This window comes from Panicum virgatum, chromosome 3K (assembly GCF_016808335.1).
Source record: "Panicum virgatum strain AP13 chromosome 3K, P.virgatum_v5, whole genome shotgun sequence".
Lineage (NCBI taxonomy): Eukaryota > Viridiplantae > Streptophyta > Magnoliopsida > Poales > Poaceae > Panicum > Panicum virgatum.
Genome location: NC_053138.1, coordinates 42,531,767 through 42,558,657, shown reverse-complemented (window position 1 = coordinate 42,558,657; position 26,891 = coordinate 42,531,767). Strand labels below are relative to the sequence as shown.

General features: G+C 42.5%; 1 protein-coding gene across 1 annotated transcript; it reads right to left on the bottom strand.

Annotated features, from left to right (window-relative positions):
• Positions 1 to 313: 313 nt before the first annotated feature.
• Positions 314 to 16,503, bottom strand: LOC120700927 (probable metal-nicotianamine transporter YSL3). Its single transcript, XM_039985124.1, has 6 exons — positions 16,173 to 16,503; positions 15,909 to 16,075; positions 3,246 to 3,343; positions 3,018 to 3,152; positions 2,006 to 2,192; positions 314 to 1,435 (listed from the first exon to the last, which is right to left on the bottom strand). The coding sequence occupies exons 1-6, from the start codon at positions 16,501 to 16,503 to the stop codon at positions 314 to 316; spliced, it is 2,040 nt and encodes a 679-aa protein (XP_039841058.1).
• Between the last annotated feature and the right edge of the window lie 10,388 nt (positions 16,504 to 26,891).

Below are 26,891 nucleotides of genomic sequence, written 5' to 3'. Positions count from 1 at the left end.
TTTATGATGAAATTGGTTTCGTTGTTACCAAGTGTCATATATGTTTCTTTTTTTGCGTCCTTAGTGTGAGTGTGCATGTGTGTTTGTAATGTCTACGTATAAACTATGTTTCGCAAAAAAAAAATCCATCACTGAACTGAATCCATTGATGATGATATTGCTTTCAATGTAGAACTGATTCTGTTTTATGACGAAAAAAGAATAAATTCCCACTAGTTCTGTCACCTGGAAAGTCTAACTGCATGCATCTTTCACAATTAATTCCAAGGGTCTCTGTTAATTTACATTTGTATATAGCTGTCATGCATGTCTTTCAATGCGTTTCTAATGTATTTACAAATGAGTCGACAATATGCACTTGTTGTCCACTCGCAAGAAACTTCATGCAAACTGGTGGATGTACATTGAAGATGCTGAGTATTGATGATGGCAGAGCCCATATTCCATCCCCACATATTAAGCCTGCTGCTACTGCTGACGACAATAATTCTGCACTTTTTCTGTTCATTTTATCCCAAATGATTAACAGGACACTACCTAGGGTCATATCTATGCTGTAGTAAGGTCCGGTCAGGTATGGTAGTGCTATTGCTGTGATGCAAGGGATAAAATTTTGTAGTTTCCAATCATTTTTCTGGGACACTAATCTAAGTGTTTCGACAGCAAGTGTTATCAAGAATGTAAACAAACAAAAGGTGATGCAGTGATCCGGGAGCTGGTCCAATCCTCTTTTACCAAGTAGTCCAATGGCACGATAGATTGATGCGGAGGGACATGGGTACTCTGAATCCTTCGAACCAATGGGAGCAGAATTTTTAGCATTTGCCTCGAATGCAAGAAAGATGCATGGGTTAATGATAGAACCAATTAGCACACCATAGATATGGCCAGCAACTACAGCTCTTGGATTAGTCAGAGTCATATAACCAGTCTTGAGGTCTTGCATGGCCTGTGAGGAAACATTAAGAGCTGCCACAGCCACGCCACATACTGCGAGGCTAGCGATAATCGCACCCGGTTTTGCAATCAGTGCTGCTATGATGAAGAGCAGAAACCTTGCATATGTTTGTGCAACTGACCAATCTGTGAGTCCCGTTCCGTATGTATTGCAGAAGGTAAAAATAGGAAGAATGACAAACAGTAAGGCCATGTGATAGAACGTAACATGATGGAAGATCCAAGGGATAGCGACTGAACAAATTATGGCACATCCAATATATCCGACCACTGGTACAAAAAGAGGGATTTGATTGCCAACAAGTACCTCAAGCCGTTTCCGATCATCATAGTTAAGGCTGGGACTTGTCAACATATATTTGATCTTCCCTGAATCATTTTCTTGCCTCTTCTTGTAGTAGTCGATTGAACTCACAGAAAGGAGTTTGATGAAGTTGAAAAGTCCCTCGGTGATAATCATTGTTATGCCAATAAAAATCTGCCGTACGAGATAGAAGATTTAGTCCCTCTTTGGCACAAAATGTTTACCAAATGGAACGTCAGCTTAACATAATTAGATACTATGGCTTCACAATGAGTCATGAAATTGATCCTCTCGAATCAATGTGTGGTTTTAACTATTTTTTAAAAGTAATTAATTGCATTTTTAATCAAGAGTACGGATTCTAAATATATACAGTGCATGGTTAACTATCAACTACATGAAAGTTGTTGGCCATTTTATTAGATCCATTAACTGTTGTTTCTTCAGGTGGCCATGCTAACAAGTAACTACTATTTGGTTGATAATTTTCTGTACTGCTGATTTGTTTGAGAGAGAGAGTATGCATATCTTAGTCCTCTTTTGTTTCTCTCTTATAGCAAAGGATTTAGTGCCCTGTTTTATGATGCGAGAAATTGATTTGTCCCCTAACAATTGCTAGTTAAATTCTTATAGAAGGGAGACAAACTTTCTGCTACTAGCCCACAGTTGCATATATCTTTAACATTATAATTGTCTAAGAAGGACATTAGAAAAAGGATTAAAATACAAAAAAATCATATGTACCTTATATCCATCCGCTCCGTTCAAACTTGAAGTACTGTCAGTGTGATACCATTGCCCTCTTTTGCTTTCAAGGAAAGGAAATAATATTCCCCAGGAAGTGATTGCTCCAAAAAGCAACCCGAAGTTTACAACATGGGGGACAATCATACCCAAACCAACAAATGATGGAGAGAAATCAAAAAAGAATCTGTAAGTATAAATAATAATGTATTAGTACTTCATAATAATAATAATAAATACAACTATTTATTCCCTCCATTCCATGAAAAATGCAATCCTGATATTTGAAAAAAATCCCATAAAAGAACAGAATCCTTGAAAAGGGCCGCAACTATTAATTACTGGTCAGATTCTATTTGCATACTAACGTTAACTTCTAGACATGTTTTTTTTAAAGTCTGGTTAGTTGGAAGCAGCTAACCAATAAGAGCATAGGATCTTTTTTTTTTGCCACCACTAATTTGTCAGAAAAACTAGGATTGCATTTTTCATGGAATGAAGGGAGTACATGTTCAACAAAAGAGTTATGCTGTGGTCCTTGGAAAGGTGCTAAGGGGTTCAAAATTGTTTCTTGAATTTGATACCTAAGATACCAACTTTTCAGTACTGTAATGTTATGAACTTCATAAATTAATCATAGAGGATACAAGACACATGAGATGTGACCCTAATAGATCATTGGTTATCAATACTATTACCTCGATCTAGAAAATACTTGATGACCCTTCTGATTTGAGCACTATTTTTTAATATTTAAAATACTGGAATACATAGAGAAGATCTTGCAAGTGCTTTCCAATATATTTCTACACCCATGTTTTATTTCTTCAAGCCAAAAAATATATTTTAAAAGCTCTTTATGGTCAAAGTTTTTGATGTTTGACCTGATTTTGTTCGAAGTGTCAAATTATAATGACCCCAGGTAGGTAGTAAATGGTGTGTGTTCGACACTTCTTGAAATGGCTAGTATGCATGTATTTGTCGAGGAAATAATTTCGAATAGATTTCGCACCTACGCTTATATAGGCCTAGTCCAAACATTGGAAAGGACTGAAATCCACAGTGTTCACCACCACTGTAGAACCATTGAAACATAGACCAAGAAAAGCTTCCTAGAAACGTTTTCAATATAGCTGCAACCTGCATCCTGAACAGATGAGAGGAACATTAGTGCAAGGTGCCAAAACAAAATATAAATCCCGTGACTTCCATTTTACATACAGAAAAGACAGAACTTTACTTTGCGACATAAGCTCCTTGAGGGGTGTGAAAACTATTGATAAGATGCGCCACAACAGAGCCTGTTGGGAAGGGCAATCTGTAATCGACAATCATAACCTACAGAGATGGGGAAAAACCCAACAATGAGTCGCACGTGTGATTGTGAGCAAGTGATTAGCTGGTGTCCCTAAGACCCCTCAAAAAAAAAAGCTTGCCATAACTTCAGGTAAGATCAGCTGGCAATGTTATGCTAGAGGAAGAAACAAGTGAGAATGAGATGTATCCATATTTTCATGTTCCCTTATTTTGTTTCTTCAAAGTGGGTGAGTGCCTCAGTGGTGAACTGAGCATAACTCAGCTGGTATATTTAATCAAAGTCAGGTTTGAGTTCTCAACTCGACACGGGTGCTTGTATTTTTCTAAATTTATTCCAGAATTCAACCGACGTTACACTTTCAGTGGTAGAAGAGTGCTGGCCGTCGATAGCAAGATGCATATGGTGACTTCATCAATTTCGAGGATCTACCGGCTTAATTTCTCGGTGGTGCTCATAGTGGTAAGGTTGTGTGCGTATATTCATAAAGATGATTGTGTGCGTATATTCATAAAGATGATTGTGTGCGTATATTTGCGAGCATCCGCATGTGTGCGTATATTCATAAAGATGATTGTGTGCGTATATTCATAAAGATGATTGTGTGCGTATATTTGCGAGCATCCGCATCTGTACTGTATTTAATAAAATAAAGTCAGTGAATAGTGTTATTATTCAAATAGCATATATATATATATAAATCCAATTGTACAAGCATCTAACAAAAAATAGCACAATATATTTAATCAAAGAAAACTGTAGGATGAATGACATGTGACTATGGTCATGATTCCAATTGTACAAGTATCCAACAAAAGAATAGCACAGTATATTTAATCAAAGAAAACTGTTGCATGACTTTGACTAAGGTCATGATAAGTGCTAGATATACATGGTAAAACTTCAATGAAGCCTAAATGATGGGATAACGTTGTGAGAAGGAAGAATGCATCTGTAGCAGATATTATGGACTCTATTATACCCCTCCTCCAAAGCCGCATTGTCCTTCCGAGAGGCCGACTTTCATACACATATCACCCTACTTACACTTTCAACCTCGCTTCGTGTAAAATGGTTAACTCAAAGGTTGTATGGCTGGACGACAAGGGTTTATAAGTTGGCTCCATCCTTATTCACCTAGTAAGTTGGTACTAAACATTTGCACGCAGCACTCCTGGGTCACTACTGGGTCACACCCTCACATCCAAATTGGACCGGGTATCACATATATCCCTCCTAAAAGGACCCAACATTCTCATCGGTCCAACTCCACGACCATACGTCCAGTGCCGGCACCATATGCCATGTCGTGTGTCCCGTCGGAACCCACATGGCCACACATGCAATGCACTATATGCCCGCACACAAAGATCCATAGTGTCCAGGAATGTCCCCTCTTAGTGCACGACCACACGTCCAGTGCCGTGTGTCCACTGTTAGCCTAAACGTTAAATGGTGAACGGTCGATCACCCATCATTTAGCAAAAATTTGGTACACACAGTTGTTTATAAAAATGTTTTGCACGGCTAATTGGCCTATATGGCTACCTATCGAGTAGCATTACATGTCATGTAAATGGCCGTGTAGGCGAACAGTGCGTGTGTCCCAACTGGGCCCACATGCACTGTTAGACCCGGGGCCATGGGATACTTGGCGTGGCACTGTTCAGTACTAGATATGGGATGGGGTATGTCCTAAACCCATACATCATGTAATTAGTCGTGTAGACTTAGAACTAGTCGGTATAGAAGAAAGCCACCCGAAAAGTACTCGAAAAGGACTCTTAGGATCGTATAGGTCTAGGGTTTCATGTAACCCTATCCCCCAGGCTATATAAGGGCGGATAGGGAACCCTCCAAAGCACAGACGCATAGTCTACAACCCTCAGGCAATACAAACCACCAAATAGGACGTAGGGTATTACGCATCTTGCGGCCCGAACCTATCTAAACCCAGTGTTGCTTGCACCATCTTGTTCTTAATCTCAGCGACTCCCTGAGATTAATCCTCTACCTCGGGATATACTCAGGTAGACTCGCTGGTAAAACACCGACACGTGCTATGCGCCATATACCCACACACTGACCCATACGCACAACCGTGAAGGTTGGCTCTGATACGAGTCACACCCCGTCCTCCACAGCCGCACTACCCAGCTGTTCCGAGGGGCAGGCTCTGCGTACATAGCACCCTACTTACATTCTGTCATCTCTTCGTGTAAAAGGGTTAACCCGAATATAGTATGACTGGCACATAAAGTCTTGTAAGTTGGCTCTACCCATACTCAACTAGTAAGGTGGTATTAAACATGTGCACACAACACTTATGGGCCACATCCAAATTGGACCAGATGTCGCAGACGCAATACCTCTTAAATATTTCTTTTTGTAGGCTAATTATTGGGGATAAACTTATTGCTTGGAATCATTGAGTAGCGCATTTGTGTCATGTTCATACTTCCAATGAGAGAGAAAAGTTTACATATAGAGTTTACATTCAAATGGTAAATTTTCAGTCTATTTGATGTATAGATATATGATAAACAAAACCAGAACTCCTTCCCAACTAGAATGTTATGGAAACTAAAACTCCTACTTAAAATTCAAATCTCCCTATGGTACATTGGGAGAGAAATCATCTTAACAAAAGGCAACTTGATTAAAAGAAAGTGGAAAGGAAGTCTTTATTGTTACTTCTATAAACAAAATGAAACCTCATTACTTGGTCTTTCAATGCTACTTTGCTAATAGTCCATTTGGCGTATAGTCAAAATTGCTACTCGGCTGGATAACCCAAAGAACATGGATCACATCATGGATGATTGTCTTACTAACATAGGAGCTAATCAAAGAACAAAAGCTTTAGCGTGGCTGCTATCTTTTGGGCTATATGGTTATGTCGCAATGATATTTCCTTCAATAATAATAAACCTATAACATCTTTTATGCAGACAATTTTTATAGGTGCATACTGGTAAAGATTCTAGAGATTGTTACAGGAGAGACAGAGCAAGATAGCATGCAACAAGTATGCCATGCCATGGAGGTGGTGGCCATTGAATTATTTGCTAGAAATGGATGACGTTTTCACACTAGACTATGTGTTTGATATCACATATAGTTTGCTACATTTTTACCCTATCTACACTTTATGCTTTTGGATAATATAATAATGTGACGGTGGCTGGTGGCTGTATCTGTATGCATCACAATGCAAAAAGGCCGGAATCTTTTTCTTTATCTAAAAAATGTGCATCGCCTACGTGTTGTGAACTACTGTATCATCCAGAATTTGTCCAAATTTGAGTACCTTTTTGCCATGAACTACTGTATCACCCAGAATTCAAGATGCATGCAAGTGGGTCAGCTTTGGGTCAATCAATGCTTAACCCACTCAACCCAATTTGAAGAGTCTAACTAATGGGTTAACCCAAAAACAAACAAAAGATTAACCAGAAAACTAGTGGGTTACCCAGAAAATGTGGTCCCAAAAGTCGCCTTTCTTTCCATCGAAGGAGAGAGCTTCTCCTAGCGGCACCTAGAGAACTTGCTCCCTGGTGCGTTATCTTGGGCACGAGCACAGCTTCCGTGTAGCGGTGGTGCAGCCCACCACTTGCAAGATGCCCTTGGCCCGCCGTACGTCTTTGATCCTCGTCGCTGCTCCATGACCAGGGATGGTAATGGCGGATACTAAATCGAGGTACTCCATCGCTTAAATCGAATTTATTGGTGATGGATATTGAGCCCCTGCTCCATAGGATTGGACTAACTAGCCTCGAATAGATCAGGACGACCTCGCAGATTCTTTGGAACATCACGCATGGTATTATGAACTCCATTAGCTTTCATCACCATCACCCACACAGATGAACTATCACCGCCGGCTATCCGCTCCTGGCGCATCTCTGACGAACCAGCGACTACTTCTTATCCCTGCAGAATGGATCTTCGCATCCCTTGTAGCGCCCCTGCCACTCATCACGCTGTCCTGCGCTCTAGCTACGCTCGCCGTCGGTGACAAAATAGAGGCCACCATAGCCATCTTCTCTGCTCCATGCAGATGATCGGCGGGCACCACAAGTTAATTGGTTTGACCGTGTATGGCTAAGCGAATCTCTACACAGAGGCTAGAATACGTCTTATTTTGTGTTACTTCAGTTAACCCACCGGTAAAACCCCAATATGAACAAAAAATTATCAGGTTGGCTCTATAGGGTAGTAACACTAATTTCTATTTCTTGGGTTTTGGGTAGCTGGGTCAACCCAACAAAACCTGCATCCTGACCTAGAATGGTTAATGGTTAAGATTGATTGATTGCAATATGTTAGTCTCTATGGACTGCTTTTGGAATACATTGCGGTCGCTGGCGATCATCCAAAGCGGGATCAGACCTGTGGTGTTGGGATCTGCGATGAAGCTGGTGAGAACTACACTGGTGGCAGGACAGGAGCAGGAGCAGAGAGAAGCAAGGGAGTGAGAATGAGAGAGTCAGGATGAAGCTGTTGCAGCATCACAAGCCCAGCAACCCCTCGGCTCGCTATTTCTGGTTGTGGATCCGAAGGTCTCCGCCACCGTCGCTGCATCAAAGCCCCTACTCATGCTCACTTTTTAAAACATCATCATCGATCACCGTGATCCGCACCCAGCTCTCGTCATCACCACCGTCGATTCAGGTAACATCTGGCTTCCAATCCTTAATCCTTCTTGCCCTAGACGCCATGGATTGCTTGATTCTCGTTTGTTGCACTGAAATCGCTACTCGTTCTACTAGGAGGACATGATTACTTGAGTCGTTCAAGACCCACCTGCCATTGAACCAATCAACCAAATCAGCCTGTGGTCCGTGAGGAGATACGGTATGTCACCTCCCTCCCCTACTTCGCCGTTATCAACGGTGAGTTGCTTGGTCAGAGATTGGCTTGCTATCTATATGTTCGAGGTGCTCGCTTGCTTCTGCTTCAATAGAATCAAATTGAATTTCTTCTTGCCTTCGAACATCTTGGTTGGTGTATGTGATTGCAGATTTGCAGTTTGAACATTAGTACAACTGCACATGTGGCTTCCTCTAACCCTACCTATAGTTATGAAGGATAGATTCAGATTAAGGTTTTAGATTTAGTTTATTGGATAGCATGATGTTGTTTGTGCTCGCGCCTTGTGCTGGTGGTTGGTTTTGCCCACATCCAGCAAAATGGGTAGCTGGCCAGCCGCTTACGGACTGCCAGCACTGGCCCATCTTTGCTGGTGGGCCACTAAAGCAATCGCCATAGGAAATGGGCATCATTTACTCTAACAGGCCACTTAAGGAACCGCCAGCACAAATGGCACAGTATATAACCATTTTACGCCATCTTCTGTAAGGAACATGGCCTCATTAGGACATTGTTTGTGATTTTGGTGATTGTGTGACAACATAATTAATAAGACTAACAAGTTTGTGAGATCGCATTTGTGAGACTAACAATAAAGAGTTCTCTCATCTACACCAAGGCCAACCGGAAAAATAAAAGCAAAAACACCACCTATGAGATCAAGAAAAAGAGCAATGGCAAGATAGTTGCTCACAAGGTTGGGAAGAAGGAAAAGAGTTGGAACTGCTCCATTTGGATGCCAAAGAAATCATCACCAACATGAAGGAGCCTCAAATAATGTGGGATCCAAAGGATACTAGAAGCCTAAGGAATGGCTTCGGGGCATTTGGAGGCTTGGCTTACAAGTTGATGGGAAGTCAAGCTAAGGAAGCCAAGCTCACAACTTGGACATTTGTTGCCCAAGTCTCCCATAAGGTAATGGTAGCTAAATTTCAATTCAAGCATCATGTAGCTCCATTGTTTTGCTAGATTGTTTGCACGCATTGCATCTCCAAGTGTTATATATGGTGGCACTACTACAGAATTTTTTTTCCGAGGTGGGCGTTTTATATTTTCGGAGGCGGGCAAAGGCAACCGCCTCTACCAAAAGGCCACCGTTAATCTGTGCATTATCGGAGGCGGTTGGCTGATGCCCACCTCGATAAATAGAAACAAAAAAACAAAACAAAAGCCGGGCGAGCCCATCCACGAACCCGCCAAGCCGTCGGCAGCTCCGCCGCGGATCCCGCCCGCCGCCACTACGCCGGATCTCGCTGCAGCCGCTAGCTACGCCGCGGATCCCGCCCCCCATCGCCATATCGGATCCGGCATCCTCGCTACCGGATCTGGTGTCCACGGCACCGGATCTAGCCCATGGAGGAGGAAGGCGCGCAGTCATCGGGGTAGGGGAGGGGTGCCACCGCCAGCGGCCGCTGGCGCGCGCGCGAGAGAGAGAGAGTGATTGAGAGAGAGAGAGATTTGAGGGAGGGACTCATGGGATAGGGGTGGTGCGTGATGGGAGGAGCGATAGTGGGTTAGGGTTAGGTTTTGTTTTATAGTTGAGTGCGATAGTGGGCTGCCGACTGGATCTTGGTTGGGCCTGATTTTTTGAGGCAGATGTGTTAAACTTGTCCGCCTCCATAAATGATTAACCGAGACGGGTATTTTAACCACCTCGGTAAATAAAATGTCCGCCTCGATTAATCTATTTCACGAGGCGATTGACTATGACCACCTCGGTTAATAAAAAATGACTGCCTCAGTTAATCGAAGGCATTAATCGAGGCGGTTTTTAATGTGCCCACCTTCGAGGCAATTTTAAAGCACCTCATTTAATGGAATATTGTAGTAGTGTGGATTGCTTGTGTCATGCTCTAACCCATGAGCAACCTATATGGTTTGATAAGTGTGTAGAAAGATCCACAAGGTTACCTTTTATGGTACTTGGACATCATGAAGTATGTATTTCTTTTGTGTACCATGAACACAAGCTATACGGTAAACTTCCCATTATTGTCAAAAACAATGTGAATACATTTTCTTGATGATTCAAACACTAAATGCATATATTTAGGGAGAGTTCATTCTATTGTTTGTGATTTTGAGACTAACATGTTTGCAAGTTTATCTTTTGTAGTCTCTCGTCGGAGTTAACACTCTAAGAGAATGTTGCTCACTCTCAGTGTGAAGTAACAACTATATAAGAGTGATTAGATAAAATATTGTGCTTTCATGCATATTGAGCCATGCTCCATTGAACTTAAATTTCCATATCTAAGTTCATAAGCTTTGTGCTCATACATTTGCTCAACCTTGCTGTACCAAGTAGTCTTCACTCAAGATCTTTCAATTGGCTTTATTCAAGTCATTTTCAATTGGTACAATCAAGGTAACAAAATAACATCAGGAGGTATGCAAATTTCTAAACTCATTCAATTGGTATCATTGTCAATTATTTGATCTTCTAGAGCTACCTCCGTGTATGATATGATCTAAGGTTTTTTGTTCAAATATCTAGTTGTGCACTTGATTTTGATATTATCATTTTGTGCACACACTTTGTGGAAAGTTTAGCTCATGTCATGCAAGTTATATGAGTTTGTTATCCACCCTAGTAATTTTTTTTTTCAATTGGTATCTTCAATGATATCATACAATTGAATCATAATTTATGGAACTAACTCCCTAAGCTACTAACTTTTCTCTTTGAGCTATATTTTTTTTGCAAGGCCTTTTAGGTGATTTGGTTCTAAAGGGGGGAGAAATTTGGATCAAAGAAAGTTAAATGTGGATCAAAAGCAAGTATCTTCCAAAGGGAGGAAATGTCTTTCAAAGAAGGAGAAACACCAAGTGAATCAAATCAACACACTACGACAAAAACTATTAATCGTGACCTTTAAAATAGCCCTCAGAGGCGGACAGGAATTATAACCGCCTCGGTTAATGCCTTGGATTAACCGAGGTGGTTACTTTTTATTAATTGAGGTGGTTACAAAAAACCGCCTTGGAAAATCAATTTATGGAGGCGGGCATTATAGCATAACCGCCTCCAAAAATAGATGATTTACGGAGGTGGTTATCTTAAGCTGTCCGCAGTCATAAATCGTTTTACAGAGGAGGTTGTTATATAGGGCCTACTCCTAAAATACCGAGGCCCAAAAAAGCCCAAATGGCCCAAACCAGAGTTCCATATATATATATATATGAGTTAGGGTTTACTCCATGTCCAACACTCTCTTCCCTCCCTCTCTCTCCTCACCCTCTCTCTCCCTCTCTGCTCCCACTACCGGACCCGGCGGCGGCGGCAGGCGCGGGACCTGGCGGCGTCGAGCGCGGGACCCGGTGGCGGTGGGCGCATAGACACTGCGGCGATGGGATCTCCACGAGCACCGTCGGCCCCTCCCTCCCCGAGAGCCCGAGCGCCACCGGCTACCCTCCCCTCCTGCAGGCGACGGCTCCCCTCCCCTCCTTGGCGGTGCTCCCCTATTTTCCCGCTGGCGGGGGCTCTACGGGCGCCGGATCTGGCGGCGCCGGGGCCTGATCCGGCGAGGACGCGGCCGAATCTGGCGGCGCGGGGCCTCCACAGCAACCTGGCTCCACGGCAGCGGCGTGGGGGTAGCAAGGCGGGGGGCTCCATGGCGTGGCGCAGGACGTCCTCAGCTGCAAGGCTCCGCGGCGGCGGTCAGGCGGCGGCGGGTGGTACGGCGGCAATGGGCTTCGTGGGCTTTCTCTATTTTTTTTAATTTTTGATTCAATTAACCGTGGAGGGCAACAAACCGCCTCGGTTAATCCCACATTAACCGTGAAGATCACTCCGAGGCGGTTGCAAAAACCGCCTCGGTTCATGTGATTTGCCTGCCTCGGTTAAGTTTTTTTTTTTGTAGCAGTGACATATGAGGGAGAAGTTGCAAATATGGCAAGAAGCAAAGGGGGAGGCCAAGTCAACATTGGATGGTGGTAAGCAAAAAAGCAAGTGTAAGTAGTTATTCTTCTAATTTTATGCTTGTTTTGATTGTGTTGTCATCAATCACTAAAAAGAGGGAGATTGTAAGAAACCTGGCCCCATTAGGCCATTGTTTGTGATTTTGGTGATTGTGTGATAACATAATCAATGGGAATAACAAGTTTATGAGATCCCATTTGTAAGACTTTTAGGTTCTATGGATGTAATTTGAGGTGTCCAATCCACCGTCAGGATGTGTCCAATCCGCCGTTGAGATGCCAAGTCATAGTGAAAACTAGAGTTATAATATATTTGAGGTATCCAATTGATCGCTGCGATGCATTGGACAAGTGCAACAAAATATAGAGCACCGGTTAAACTAACACTAGGTAACCGGTTAAACCGACAGCAGTGCGTCAGGACATTGGACATAGTGCATGAAGACCAAGTGAAGAAACTCAGTAGCATCAGTTGAACCGACGGTGCAACAATGAGCGTCGGTGCATTCACCTAGGCATTGTCCAGAGAGCATGTCAAGAGGCCAGAAGCAAAGACTTCAGCATTGGTTAAACCAACGGTGCGTCAGTGCATTGGACCGTGCAGGTGAAGATCAAGTGAAGAAAACCTAGTGCGACCGGTTAAACCGACACTCGTCGGTGCAAGGCGTTGGTGCATCCACGTCAGTAGCATGCAGTGATCTGAAGCTCAACGGCCAGTTTCAGACTGTGAGAGACTAGTTAAACCGACGCCCCCTCACCTCACCGGTTGAACCGACGTTATGCACAGAAAAGCCCCAATGGCTACAAACAGCTACTTCGAGTTTCTGAGCTATATATACGCCATCTCCCAGCTATTTTGGAGTTGCTGGAGTTTCTAGAAGTCACACGCATACCCAAGAACGTATCCAAGCCATCCAAGTGCTTAGTGATCAAATCTTTAGTCCTTAGCATACGTTTGATAGTGTTAGTGATAGATTTAGCTCTTTTGAGAGTGTGAGAGCAAGGTATTGAATCTTGTCTGCTGATTCTAGAATGAATCAACTTGTATAACGGTGCACCGGCCATCCTTTGAGTCTTAGTGGCTCACCGGCACATCTTCGACCCTCCGGCTTGGTGTGGAGCTACGTCGACAACACCGGAACTTGGGTAAGCCTTGATGGCATTGCCTCGGTGGCAAGTCATGATGTCCCCGGAAGAGACTTGGTGGACGAGAAGCGATACTCTTGATTGAGTGCTTTAACAACGTGGAGTAGGAGTGGCTTTGTCTAACCGAACCATGGGATAAATCTCGCGTCCAAAGTTTGCTTCCTCTCGTCCCCTATTTAAGCTTCCGCATTTCATATTGCAACTTATGTGCCTTTACTTTCTTAGAGTAGATCAAGCTAAGATTGACTATAGGTTGCAAAACTTTTTTGGGATGAGGGTTTCACACTAGAAGAGCCATAATTGCACATCTAGATAGTATGTAATAGTTTAATTTTATGTGCAAACTAGTTGGAGTCTTAGATTTAGGTTTTAACTTGCCTAATTCACCCCTTCCCTCTTATGCTACGAGCACCCAACCACTTTAATCTTCCTCCTCCAGCCCACCTGCCATTCTTTCCCAAGAGGTGCTCGTAGCTAGGTGGACACGGGGGGGGGGGGGGGGGGGGGGGCATCTTGATTTTCTTGAAGGAGCGGACTGTATTCAGCAAAGTTAGGGTGATTTTTCACGAGAACTCTCTCCCATGATGGTTGTTCTTCCCATTTTAATATAAACGTAACTCAATTTAAATTGGCGGGAATTGTAAATTTGAAAAGTGGTGGGAAATTTAAATTTGAAAACAAGCAGGAACATCTGAGAATTCAAAACTAGCGTGGACAGTAATATTTTGTGCAGGCGGGCATGGAGGTATTTGTGTTGCCATTTCAGCAGCCGCCACCATAAATGTACCCCCGCCAGCACAGTTCGATCTCCACTGGCGGTCAAGAACCCGCCAGCAAAAATCGGCAGTTGTGCTGGCAGAGAGTTCTTGGCGGAGACTCAACCCGCCAGCACAAAGCTAATTTGACTGCCAGCATAACCGTTTCTGGACTAGTGTTTCCCAATTATTAAGATAAATCCAACTGCAGATTAAGGCAGCCTTAGTGAGCCTGTGATCCAAATGCCTGGGTGATCCCATCCCGAGGACATTTTTTTTCACCTCAGAGACCATTTCTAATATGCCAACATTGATCTGTACATTAAATATAGTTCCGATTTAGTTGTCTACCTGATAATGCTTGGGACAACTGTAGCTTCATTTATGTTATTTATTTAATAGAGAAGTTTGATTTATGTTTCAGAGCATTATTCATGGACTTGGAGTTTTGATGTTAGTGGCCCAATTATTCATGTATATATTAGTATACTAATTGAGACGGTATTGAAGCTGCTGCACACTTTCTGTCAGCATCGTTGCATTAGTTATTCGGTTGCAAGCTCAACCCACCAAGTTGATATCAGTGGGTCCTATGCTACTATGCGGCCTGCAGTCGAAACTCCAAAATATATGTTGTCTGAATGCAGTTAATCCTTTGTCCGGTTTTGTAAGACTTTTGTAGGTTGTGTGCTTCTTAGCAGAGGCCGGAAAAATTTCAAAACGATGTATCATCTTGATGTATCACTTTGAAATTAATAAAAGTTCCCTTTTCCAAAAAAAATAGACTGCTTATTCTTCTTGCTTGCAGGTGTTTTTTCACCGGATAATTCTATTTCCAAGAAAAAGCCTAGATTGTCAATCCAAGTACTGGTACTTAATTTTTTTTGAATTGAGCTGTTTCAAATTAGATATTCTGAACTCCTTATTTATCTTTGTAAGCAACACTAGAGGAAACTTTTATTAAAGTAAGGTATTTTACGACTGCAAAATTAGCTCTCCTGTCAGATTTTTTAATCGACCATAAGAAAAGTTTAGAAGTTCAAACAAGATAATTTCAGAGAAGAAAAGGACAGTTTAATCTGATAGTGAATTGCTGCATAGTTGTTTTAGTTATTACCTCCTTGTAGTCTGGAATGGCCGAGCAAAAGCCACCAGATTTTTTTTTCTTAAATACGCATGACGGCATGAGTGCGTATCATAGCAACCCGAAATGGCAAAGTTACATTAGTTAGCCTACATTCAAATAAAACTGACGATTCAAATGCATGCGTAGCATACCTTATATATATGCATGGTTTTGAAATTGGGGTTGGAGTACTTACTAACTGAGACTCAGTATTCATGTTTAGTATCTACTTGTGGCGAGGCGGGTGCTAAAGGTTGGAGTCCCTCAGTAGGTTTCAATCAAATTGGGATTTTAGGGGAATTCCATCAATTTGGCCCATTGGCATATCAGAAATGTTTCATAATGTCAGTTAGTATTCCAATTTACCTTGTCTCATTTTTCGTTGTTCCTAATAATTTATTCTGAGTTATCACTGCATGTTCTTTTATTCAGGTTGTAAAGATTGCTTGAAGCTGAGACCTTTGACTTCCAATTTATAGAAATTTCATCCAGGCTGCAATGCAGCTTAACATATTATCGTCAACAATGTACTAGCCTTTAGCCCTTTTTCCATCAGAGTAGCGTATGTGCGTTTTTAAGTGTCCAATGATTGACATACCATGCATACATCACCATATCAGTGAAGTAGCTTTTAGCTCCATTTTCGTTAAACATATTAGATAAGTAAGAGTTTGAACATGATCCAAGGACTTTTGGCAAACCAGTCATACACATTGTTAGTGTCAAGTGCAAACATAATAGGGATCTGGTGAATGCAAAATAGTTTACCTGCATCAGCGGCAGCATGGACGTTACTGCCACCAGGCCGGTCAAAAAAAGGAATAGCGCATATTGTCCTGTTGGCACGTGGTCAATAATGTCTTGCTCATCGGGATGATTACTGAGAGATTTTGCCACATGAGAATTCATTGCAATAATGTAATTTGGCAAACCACCTAGAAGAAAGGCGAAAACTTGATGAAACTCCAAAGGCAGAAATAACAGGTTTATATATAATCAGACAAAGATTTCTCTATCATTACCCGTCCTTACCTGAGATCGCTACGTTAACGCATGTCATGACACAGGTCTGGAGGAAGATGTTCTCCTGGCGCGTGAACGGTGCGGCAGCGATGCCATAGCGCCTCAGCATGGCGACGAGGCTCTTCACAGAGAAGTAACCGAGGACATTCGCAGGCATATTGAGCGCACCCACAACCCCAATGGTCATGTAGATTCGCAGCGTGACCAAAGAGAAGATGGTCGCGAGCACGGCCGCGATGGCCATGGAACGCAGCGTCACCTGCCTCCAGAACCCAGGGTTTGTCTGTCCCTCGAATCCCTGCTCCACAGATGGCGACGAATCTGCATCTGTTGAATCCATGATGATGAGCTGCTCCGGCTGCTTGCTTGAGCTCGTGCTCCTCTTGTGATCTGATTCTTGGTGGAGAAAGTTTCTCTTAGGCGGTTTGCAATGGAGATGGGAGTAGTATTGAGTGGTCGGGAGGATGTATAGCTGGGAGGAGAGTAAAAATAGAAAGTGTAGCAGATATTAGTTGGTAATGGTATTCTAAACTGTTGGGGTTTGCTACAAATCTCAATTTGACCGTGCAAGTGGATCGTTCATTTAGGTAGACCTGGATATAGATATAGGGATGCAACGGATTGAATACGGATGGATATTACTTATATCATATTTGTTTTCATATTTTTTATCGAATACGGGGTCGGATATGGATAATGTTAGTTTGTGTCGGATAAGATTATAATGGATATCGACATCATAAAAATATAACTTTTAGTATTCGGATACGAATTAGTTATGGATATTGAATATCCGGACCCGAATATGGATGGATACATACCCTTCCAAACCGGATCAAATTTGAATATGGTTGGAAAATATCCGTACCATTTACATCCCAACCTGTATACAAACCCTTCCAAATCGGATTTTTTTTCCTTTCTTTCTTTGTCTCCTAGACCTTCTGTTGTAAAACTCGGTAACGCTTTCTTTTCCTAATATAATTAGTAGGGGATCCTAATCCCCTCATGTTCCTTCAAAGAAAAAAGAAGGTAATAGAAGAAATATGTACATTTATATATATATTTTTTATTTTATAAAATAATGTTGCTTTGTAACTTAAAACAACAAAACGAGAAATCCCACAGTAATTTTTTGTAAATTCTTTTGTTTGATTATGACTATCGGCAAGGGCTCAAATTTATGGTCTGTTGAGTGGGACATTTCTTTTATCCGTCGTCTTAAATTTTGAGTGGTTCAAATTTTTTATCCATTTTTGACAAAAAAATTCTGTTCTTATGGCTCCTTTCGTTCTTCAAGAAATTTCACTTTGCTGCAGTGTTTCACTACTATAGAAAGGGTCTTTGATTCTCTACATTTGTCCCAGTTGGTATTGAGTCCGGGACTAATATGGACATTAGTCTTGGTTCAAATGCCCTGGGGATGAAAGAGCTCTTTTATAATGTCCCGCCTCCCCGAGGCTGGGCCCGTTTACATCTACCAGCTTATCTAAGACATAGACTGCCCTCATAGACCAACACAAGTTTTTTTGCATACTTTGTTCTCACTCGTGCGCACCTGGGAAGAACTTCCCGATCGGTCACCCATCCCCAAATTGGTCTCGACCAAGCACGCTTAACCTCACAGTTCTTTGGAGATCGGCTTCCGGAAAAAAAAGTTGTATACTGTTGGTATAAGTATCCTATTAAGCCCTAGGCCGCGATGTCACATCTTTAGTCCTGGTTGGAGCCACCAATCTGGACAAAAGTCTATCTTTAGTCCTGGTTGGCGGATCCAATCAGGACTAAAGAGAACAACCCTTTAGTCCCTGTTAGTGCCAAGGACCAAGCAGAAGAGAGACCTCAAAGTAAGTGCTCTGAAGCTGATCTACAGAATTTGGTAGAGAGGTGCTTATTACAGCCAAAGGCGGATGTAATCCACTGGCAAAGTGCCATAGGGGAAGTTTTCCCATCTGTTGGAGATTCAGAGATTGTTTTATTCACCTCTTTTGTGGAGTGCGGTATTGCACTTCCAACGAAGGATTTTCTTCAGGGTCTGCTATATTATTATAGAATCCAGATCCACCATTTGACCCCCTCAATCTGTTCTTCACATTGTTGTCTTCGTGCACTTTTGCGAGGCTTTTCTCAGCATTGAACCACATTTTGAGTTGTTTCGGAGTTTGTATATCCTTACTCCTCAACCATCTGCTCAAGAAATCAGGTATATTGGATGTGCTAGTTTGCAACTACTTCCCAATGTAGTTGATAAATATCTAGAATGACCCACAATCCATATTGATCTTGACTAGAAGAATGATTGGTTTTATATTAGAAATCCACCACCTGCTCTGCCCAAATGGTCAATTGAACCTCCAGCATACTTCTGCGAGTGGTTATATAAGAATTCCCCTGGGAGTATTACATTATCCCATATTTTGTCTATGGGAAATGAGAGTAACGACAGCTTCAGTCGTATTCAATTGGCTTCAGAGCAGAATTCAACCTTTGCGAAGGCAAAGAAACTTTGGTTTTAAGTATGAAGGTACTGAAGATTGTTCTTGGTTCTCCGTAGAGCCGATGGAGTGGACTGAAGGACTGAGGATAATCCAGAACATATTTCCCAATTTGATCAGTGTCCATTATGTCCCAACTATTTTTCGAGCTAGTAATCCTCCTTCTCAGGTACAATATCTCTTGATATTTGTCTTTTCCGACTACTATTTGAATACTTGTACTCTTGTTTGGTGGAATTTTAGTCAATCTCATTAACTTGTGCAGCAAGATGTTGGGGTTTTCAAGAGTGATTCTCCTATTCCGAACTCTGAAGAAGCAAAGAACCAGATGTTGGGGTTTGATCTTGATGAACCAGTCATGGAAGAGGATCCGATATCATCATTTGACAGGTCATCGGATTACGATGGTGATAATAACCCACCGCGATGATCTGCGTATATAATTCGCGAGGAGAGGTAAATTTCTGGACTTGTTCTATGATTAGAATCTTCGTGAGTAGTAATGATCATGACTTGTTTTTTTTATTTGTGGACCTTTGTAGAATTCCCGTGGTTCGCCCGATCCTGAGCCACGCTGGCACGGATGCGGTAGGTACGAATCGGGATGTAGGTGGTTCTACAAGTATTGCCAGCGCCTCCGTTCCTTCTGCGTGCTCTGCAGCCCCTTCGACTAGTTCAGATCTATTGTGTAGGGTATTGCGAGTACCGACAGAAAATTTCGTGAAAAGGGAGATGATGTAAGTATTTTTGACTCGAGTAGTTTGAACTACTATGATTGAAAAATTAGAGACTAAGTACTACTCGGGTGGTTTCCTTATGTACCGACTAGTTCTAAGTCTACACGACTAATTACATGACATATGAGCATGGGACATGCCCCATCCCATGTCTGGTTCTGATCCGCGCCACGTCAAGTATCCCGTGGCCCCGGGTCTGACACATATAACACTGAACACTACCCAAACCACAAGGAAAACGACTCTAGAGCCTAGCTCATGGGCGACCAGAGTGCTGGTGCTCGGGGTTGAAGAAGATGGTTGGGCTCCAGCAAATCGGGCTGGGAAAATTTAACTGGGAACCGAACCAAAATAACTAAGAATTGGAACCGAAAAAATTCAGTTCTAATTTGATTCAATGTTTAGAGGAACCAACATTTCTCACTTATTTCAGTTCCTGGGCTCGGTTAACCGAGGAACCAAGCTTATACCAAATTTAGCCTAGTTACTAAGGCCCAATACAACTGTCCCAAAGAAACCCTAGTTCCCAGGCACCTAGCTTCTAGTTTCCCACCCCATGCGACACCCCATACCCGAGCCACCGCCCCAATGCCCCTCCCCGTGATTCGCCACCTCTACACCTCGGGTCAACGCCGGCCAGGCGAGCCGAGCCACAAGCATGACGCCGGCACACCGTCCTAGCGCCCCCAACATCGGTCTGGCCCGCTTTCCTCATCGCATCACTGCCCAGCCTCCTGTGCCCGATCCCCGCCTAGCCTGACCGCCAGCGAGCACAACCGTGGAGCAGTTCCGGGTGCCTAGTACCTACGCCCGCAAGGTTACGACAGCGTGTCCGTTGGTATTTCTTAACGTTCACAGAATAATCCGCAAGCGTACGGAGATACCGTTGTAGCACTTCACCCGTGAGGATTCAAGGGTATCGTATTTCCACGGGGAATGGAGGTACTAGCGTTCTAACTGGTTTGTCCAAGGACAAACAAGGGGTAGGTAGGCAAGGATGGAGATGATTCCTATGGCTTAGAGTTCTAGTAAAGATAGGTTCTACCTCCACTTGCTTACTTCGGGAACTGGCTTACTCCTGGTCTGCCAAGAGTATCAGGCTATTAGCTCTACACCCAACCCGAACGTGGGGGACTACAAGGGACGGACAGGGCTATCACCACCTGCCGCCTACCTCGATGGACCGTTGAGAAGGCATGCAAACAACGGTAACCTCTAGCCTACACACCACGTCTACGCTATCGATTACTACTCTAGCCCCAACTCTGTCCATGACTCGAGCCATCAAACTAGGGAACCCATCACGAGGACGGACGATGATCACGAACACTTACTTAAGAAAGAAGCATCCATCGAGGTACAAGTTGGAGAAGAGCGCCGATAGGCCGATGCCCCTCCGAACTCCCCCTCACTCTCTCCCTATTTTCTAAGTACTAGGCCTAAGCCTTGGAGTGGAGCTCTTCCTCCTCTCTTGTTGTGTGTTGAATTGGGGGCTCTCCTCCTCCTTATATAGCCCTCTAAGGGTGGATCCTTGGGTGAACTTTCGAGGTGGTACCATCTGGTGCCAGTGAAGGGAATGCGGTGGGCTCCCTATGTCGGCTTGTGGGTGTTCCCCAAAAGTTAAGTGGGTTAAGCTTGTCATTTGGCCCTTGGATCGTTGTGTCTGCTTTTGGTTTTGTCGGAAGTGTGTTTTCTCTTGGGCTTGAGCTGATTTGCTTCTGGATATGGGCCCTCTAATTCCATGCTTGTGTAGCATGCTCTGAAATGTACTTTTGGCTTCATTTGAGCATGGTTTCCCTCCATATGCAGACACGGACACTTGAAATCAGTGATTCACCAAAACTTGTGGAAATGATTAGTATTAAACTCCTATGTCTAGTTTGGTGTTTGTTTTGGACATTGTTCTTTGCCAGAGTTGACAGTCAGATATGACACTTAAGGACCGTCAACAACACCCCCACACTTAGTCCTTTGCTCGTCGTCGAGTAAAGGTTGAAGGACTAAGGTGGATGCAACTCCTTTTTATGAAACCTGCATACAAGTTATTCCAAGCTTCTAAATTCTGTGAACTTTTGAGTGGCTACCATGCTTTCTTGGGTAATTGAAGAATGAAACGATGCAGAATTTAGATTCTTAGCTCTTCCTGTTTGGAAACTTGGGTTTTATATTTTTGAAATAAAAGAATAGACTTGCTCCTCAAACTATTCACTCGAATCACTCGTTTTTGTTTTGGATCCCCACCAAGGCAAAGTTGTTGCCTTCTTTTCTCCTATCATCTAATCAGGCATATGTGGAGCTTAGGGTAGGAGTAAAGAGGCATGTTTGCTTTGCTTATATTGTTAAGTCAAAAACAAGATCCAAGCAGAAATGTGTCATTCAATCTGATCAAGATGTGCAAGTGTGTGGGAATTTTTTTGGTCAAGGGTGGATGAACTCCTTTGCATGATCCCCCTCTCTTCTTTATTTTTCATGGATGTGGACTATCTTTTCTCTTTTTTTTGACATGCCTTGCGGGCATGTGGCATACCTTCTTTGGGTATACATCTTTCTCTCTTTTTAAATATTTTTTTGACATGCCTTTTGAGCATGTGGCATACCTTCTTTGGGTATGCATCTTTTATTTCTTTTTCTTTTTTTTTTGCATAGCCCACATTCTTTATGGTCACTTTAGAGAGAAAGAGTCATGGTATGTTGTGGAATTTTATTTTGTGGGTGGATGACAATGTTTTGCTATCTTCCTGTATAAAAGAATAGCATATGAGTGGATGTGTACATGATCTTGATCATGAGAATATGACACGTCTCTACCAAGGGTCAAAGAATTTGACAAAACTCAAAGCAAAGTCAAACTGCATATGAAGGTTTGAGAATGAAAATCTAACTTTGGCTTTGGTAGGAATTTTCATTATTTTGAGGAGACAAGCTATTGATGAGTTTTTTTTAAAGAAATCCCAAGTACTTTGCAAAAAAGAGCATGGTTCCGCTTATCCAATCATATCGCATTAGTCAATTACTTAGAAAGCATGGGGTCCCTATGAAGATATTTGTTCATAAGAACTAGAAAGAAAGCAAGGAATAAAGAGTATGCAAGATTATTCAAGGAAGCGCATGGAGTGCAAAAGTGTATTGGCAAGGTTCAATGAGTTTAGTTTTAGTGATCAACGAAGAAATTCATTAAACTCAAGAACTTAGGGAGTATGAGGAGTGTGTTTGCACAAACCATCATTGGAGAGGAAGAAGTGGAAGCTGAAGGAAGTCAGAGGTGGTTTGCTCGAACCAATGGTTTTGCCATCTCTCCTTGGATTCCTTCTATCCTGCTCTTTGGCGTGCTGAATCGTCGATGTTGTGCATATGTTTGGGGGAGAGATCTAGAACAAGTTTGCAATTGGTGATTTTGAGAGATCTCCCCCACATTTATTCTTATACCTACCTTTATTCAAAAGAAAAACAAAAGTGGAAACAAGAAGGGACTCTACCAGTTTTAAACACTGGGGAGTCTAAACTTTATTGAATCAAATCATGTTAATGTTTGGAGCACTAATTTTATTATTATTATTATTATTTTTATTTATTTTATATTATTTTATTCCCCTTTTTCATTTTCTATTTAGGGCAAACTAAACATAATGGGTAACTTGGCAGGGTGGACACATGAGGCAAGGATGCACAAGGTGTGTGGGATATGTACCTGGAAGAACTCTCCAAGCAATGAACAAATGTGGAAGAGCTAAGCTTCATATACATGAAGCAAAGCTTTATATTTGTTCAGCTTGGTTCCTCGTGCATGTGTCTTCTCATAGGACCAAGGAGCGTTGTGGTGGAATTGGCATTCTGTGTGCTGCTTCTTGGTTGTTTATTTTCTTCCCTGCAAAAGGTTAGTGGACAACAAATTTTCTAGGGATGCTAAAATAACTCTTTTTTTTGTGGATTTGTTGTTCACATCCATGCTTAAGAAAAACCAAATTCAAAAGGGTTCAATTAGCATGGACCCCAAAATGTTTGCCACCAATTTTTTTTCTCGAGAGAGATTCATTTATTTTGAATTTTGTTTTTTTATTGTTCACCCTTTTTTTTAGAAAAGTTCAACAAGGTTGAGATTAATTGCCTAAACATAGCAAAGAGGTATTTTGACATTATACTCACTGTGATCCTTGGAAGGTGATCTGTGCCTTCTTTGCATGTCGTGCAATTTTTTTTTGGTGAAGTGCGTCCCGGGCCTTGTTTTATCTCTAGTTCGAATTTAGTTTGAGGACTTACCTAGTTGATTTGAAATTTTTCTGCAGCGGTTAGTCAATGCAAAACATACCTCCAAAGTCTATGATTGTGTTAGCTCTAACGATTCATTAACCAAACTCGACACCATGTCTTATTTGATTAAAGAAGGCTATTTTAACCTAAGCACCATGCTGAATTTAAAAAGCCTATGGATGCATCTAGCTAAGAAACAACCCAACCTGAGCATACACACATAAACAAAGGAAGCATGAATTTGCATGACCAAGCTCTATTCATATGGAGATAAGAATGAGTAAAGGATTGGTGAACCTTACCTTTGCTTACTCGAGTATACTTACCGCCAGCGTATAGGATGGATGTCTCTAAATTGCTGCGGTGATTGCGCGTGATACTCTTACCTCGAATGTGGGAACCCTGTTCTGTGGAGGCATGATCTGTTGGCATGATGCTCTATGATTAGAGACGCAAGGTTCGTCTCCCTTTGTGTATGTGAGGAAGTGCCAATCGGAGTGGAGTAGCAAAGGCTTGGAAAGGAAGACGAGCAGACTCTTGATTGTTTGCATGCATGAGCTGCTTTGAGTAAAACTGAGTGGAGCATGGCTGGACGGAGTTTTGATGTGAAGATTGGCTCCCTCTCACTCTTTCCTTCTTCCTTTCTATTTTTCTTCTTCTTATTTTTTTATATATCTCTCTTTTTTCATTTTTTTTCTCATTCATTTTTTCTCATTTATTTTTTTCTTTCTTTTTTTTCTATATCTCTCTCCTTATTTATTTTTCTCACTTTTTCCTCTCTTTTTTTTCAAGCAAGCCAAAGCTAACACCTTCTTGAAACAAGGATACTCCTTTGTATTGCTGGAACTTGCAGCGAGACGCTCAGTGATTTCCCCCACACTTGGACTTTTGTGTGAAAGTCAAATGTGGAATGTCAAGGTCTCCTTTCGAGTGTGTTCCAACACCTAAGAGCATCAAAGTGTACAATTGATGCAGCCCCCATGTCCTCGAGCATCATATGTCCCCCTCTCTTCTTAATCTTAACCTGAAATGGTTAGAACCAAGAATACCCGAAGGTGCATACTACGCTTAAAAACACATCCTTGCTTTTATTATTCAGGAGAAACATTTTTTTAAGATTATCCGGGCTATCTCCTAGTAGTGCTTTGTTTATGGTCGCAAGCTCGACCATGGGAGTTCATCCTACAGCTATCAATGGTGATGTAGTTCCCAGCTTCACCACCATTTATTGATTTATCGTCGTTCAAGCTGCAATGTTAGTGCACAAATACAACTACGAGCCCTGCAAAGATATTATGATAAGCAAAACCAACTACAACCATCATAAATGGTGTATATGATTGGAAACCCTACGAAGATTGTAAGACTCATAGTGACTTGGTGCAAAGGACAAAAGATCTCAGAGATGTCAAGGACGAGCATGACTTTTGTGATGAAACTTCATGCTCATGGAGTGAGTAACTTGATCTCTGGATAGAGATACTCAGGAATTTTCATGGCCCCATAGTGAAAGAGGATGTGTAACTCTGTGGGTCAAATGAACAATTCCGAGTTCAGGTCATGAGGGAAATAAATTTCTTTCAACTTATCTCCTCCTTAGGTGGAAAGCCTCACATTTCATCAAAGATGAACGTGGTGGCAAATCAATCCATCCTAAGCTTCCAATCGAAGTTCATGAAGCGTGAACATAACTTCTATTGGGCATCAATCAAAATCAAGGAATAAGATGTGAACTTTGATTCACTTGATTTGATTGGCATCGATCGATAATCGAGGATAAGGGTGGGAGGTTGTCTCACTCGATTCGATCGGTAAGGCATGAGGATGAATCTCGTAGCTAGATGAGGGACTATGTCTAGAGAGGATGGCTATAAAGATTCACCCTGAAGGGGCGGAAGGTGTGTACGAGGATAACCTTCCAAGGGTAGCGGGGGTAGAGGTAAAGATAAGAAAAGTGGAAAGATACAATGATGGAATGGGTAGCAGTGGTGAAGATAGAGCTAAAGAAAAAGAAAACAGATTTTTTTTGAAAATATACGAGGATGAACTAGATTTGAAGGCAATACGGCAACCGTTCCCCGGCAACGGCGCCAGAAATGCTTGTTGGTATTTCTTAACATTCACAAAATAATCCGCAAGCGTACGGAGATACCGTTGTAGCACTTCACCCGTGAGTATTCAAGGGTTTCGTATTTCCATGGGGAACGGAGGTACTAGCCTTCTAACTGGTTCGTCCAAGGACAAACAAGAGGTAGGTTGGCAAGGATAGAGAGGATTCCTATGGCTTAGAGTTCTAGTAAAGATAGGTTTTATCTCCACTTGCTTACTTCGGGCACCGACTTACTCTTGGTCTGCCAAGAGTATCCGGCTATTAGCTCTACACGCAACCCGAACATGGGGGCACTACAAGGGATGGACAAGGCTATCACCACCTGCAGCCTACCCCGACAGACCATTGAGAAGGCATGTAAACAATGGTAACCTCTAGCCTAAACACCACGTCTACGCTATCGATTACTACTCTAGCCCCAACTCTGTCCACGACTCGAGCCATCAGACTAGAGCACCCGTCACGAGGACGGATGATGATCCCGCAAGCAAATAAAGAATAGAACTTACTTTACTAAAATACTAACTACCATAGAAGATCACGAACACTTACTTAAGAAAGAAGCATCCGTTGAGGTACAAGTTGGAGAAGAGCGCCGACAGGCCGGCGCCCCTCCGAACTCCCCCTCACTCCCTCTCTATTTTCTAAGTACTAGGCCTAAGCCTTGGAGTGGAACTCTTCCTCCTCTCTTGTTGTGTGTTGAATTGGGGACTCTCCTCCTCCTTATATAGCCCTCTAAGGGTGGATCCTTGGGTGATCTTTCGAGGTGGTTCCATCTGGAGCCGGTGTAGGGAATGCGGTTGGAGTTTGTTGGAGAAAGATGGGCTTGATTGGGCCCAGTTGGGGGTCGGACGACCCAGGGGTTCGGCCGACCCCTTTCTGAGGCCATCAGGCCCCATCTTCGGCCTGTGGACTCACTGTGGGCTCCCTGTGTTGGCTTGTGGGTGTTCCCCGAATGTTAAGTGGGTTAAGCTTGCTTGTCATTTGGCCCTTGGATCGTTGTGTCTGCTTCTGGTTTTGTCGGAATTGTGTTTTATCTTGGGCTTAAGCTGATTTGCTTATGGATGTGGGCCTTCTAATTCCCATGCTCGTGTAGCATGCTCTGAAATGTACTTTTGGATTCATTTGAGCATGGTTT

Excerpts from the sequence above, each read along its gene's own strand:
- LOC120700927 (XM_039985124.1), bottom strand. The coding sequence starts at position 16,503 with ATGGATTCAACAGATGCAGATTCGTCGCCATCTGTGGAGCAGGGATTC. Across the intron at positions 16,076-16,172 it reads CGTTAACGTAGCGATCTCAG|GTGGTTTGCCAAATTACATT; the intron begins GTAAGGACGGGT and ends CCTTTCTTCTAG. Across the intron at positions 2,193-3,017 it reads CTAGGCCTATATAAGCGTAG|ATTCTTTTTTGATTTCTCTC; the intron begins GTGCGAAATCTA and ends TTATACTTACAG.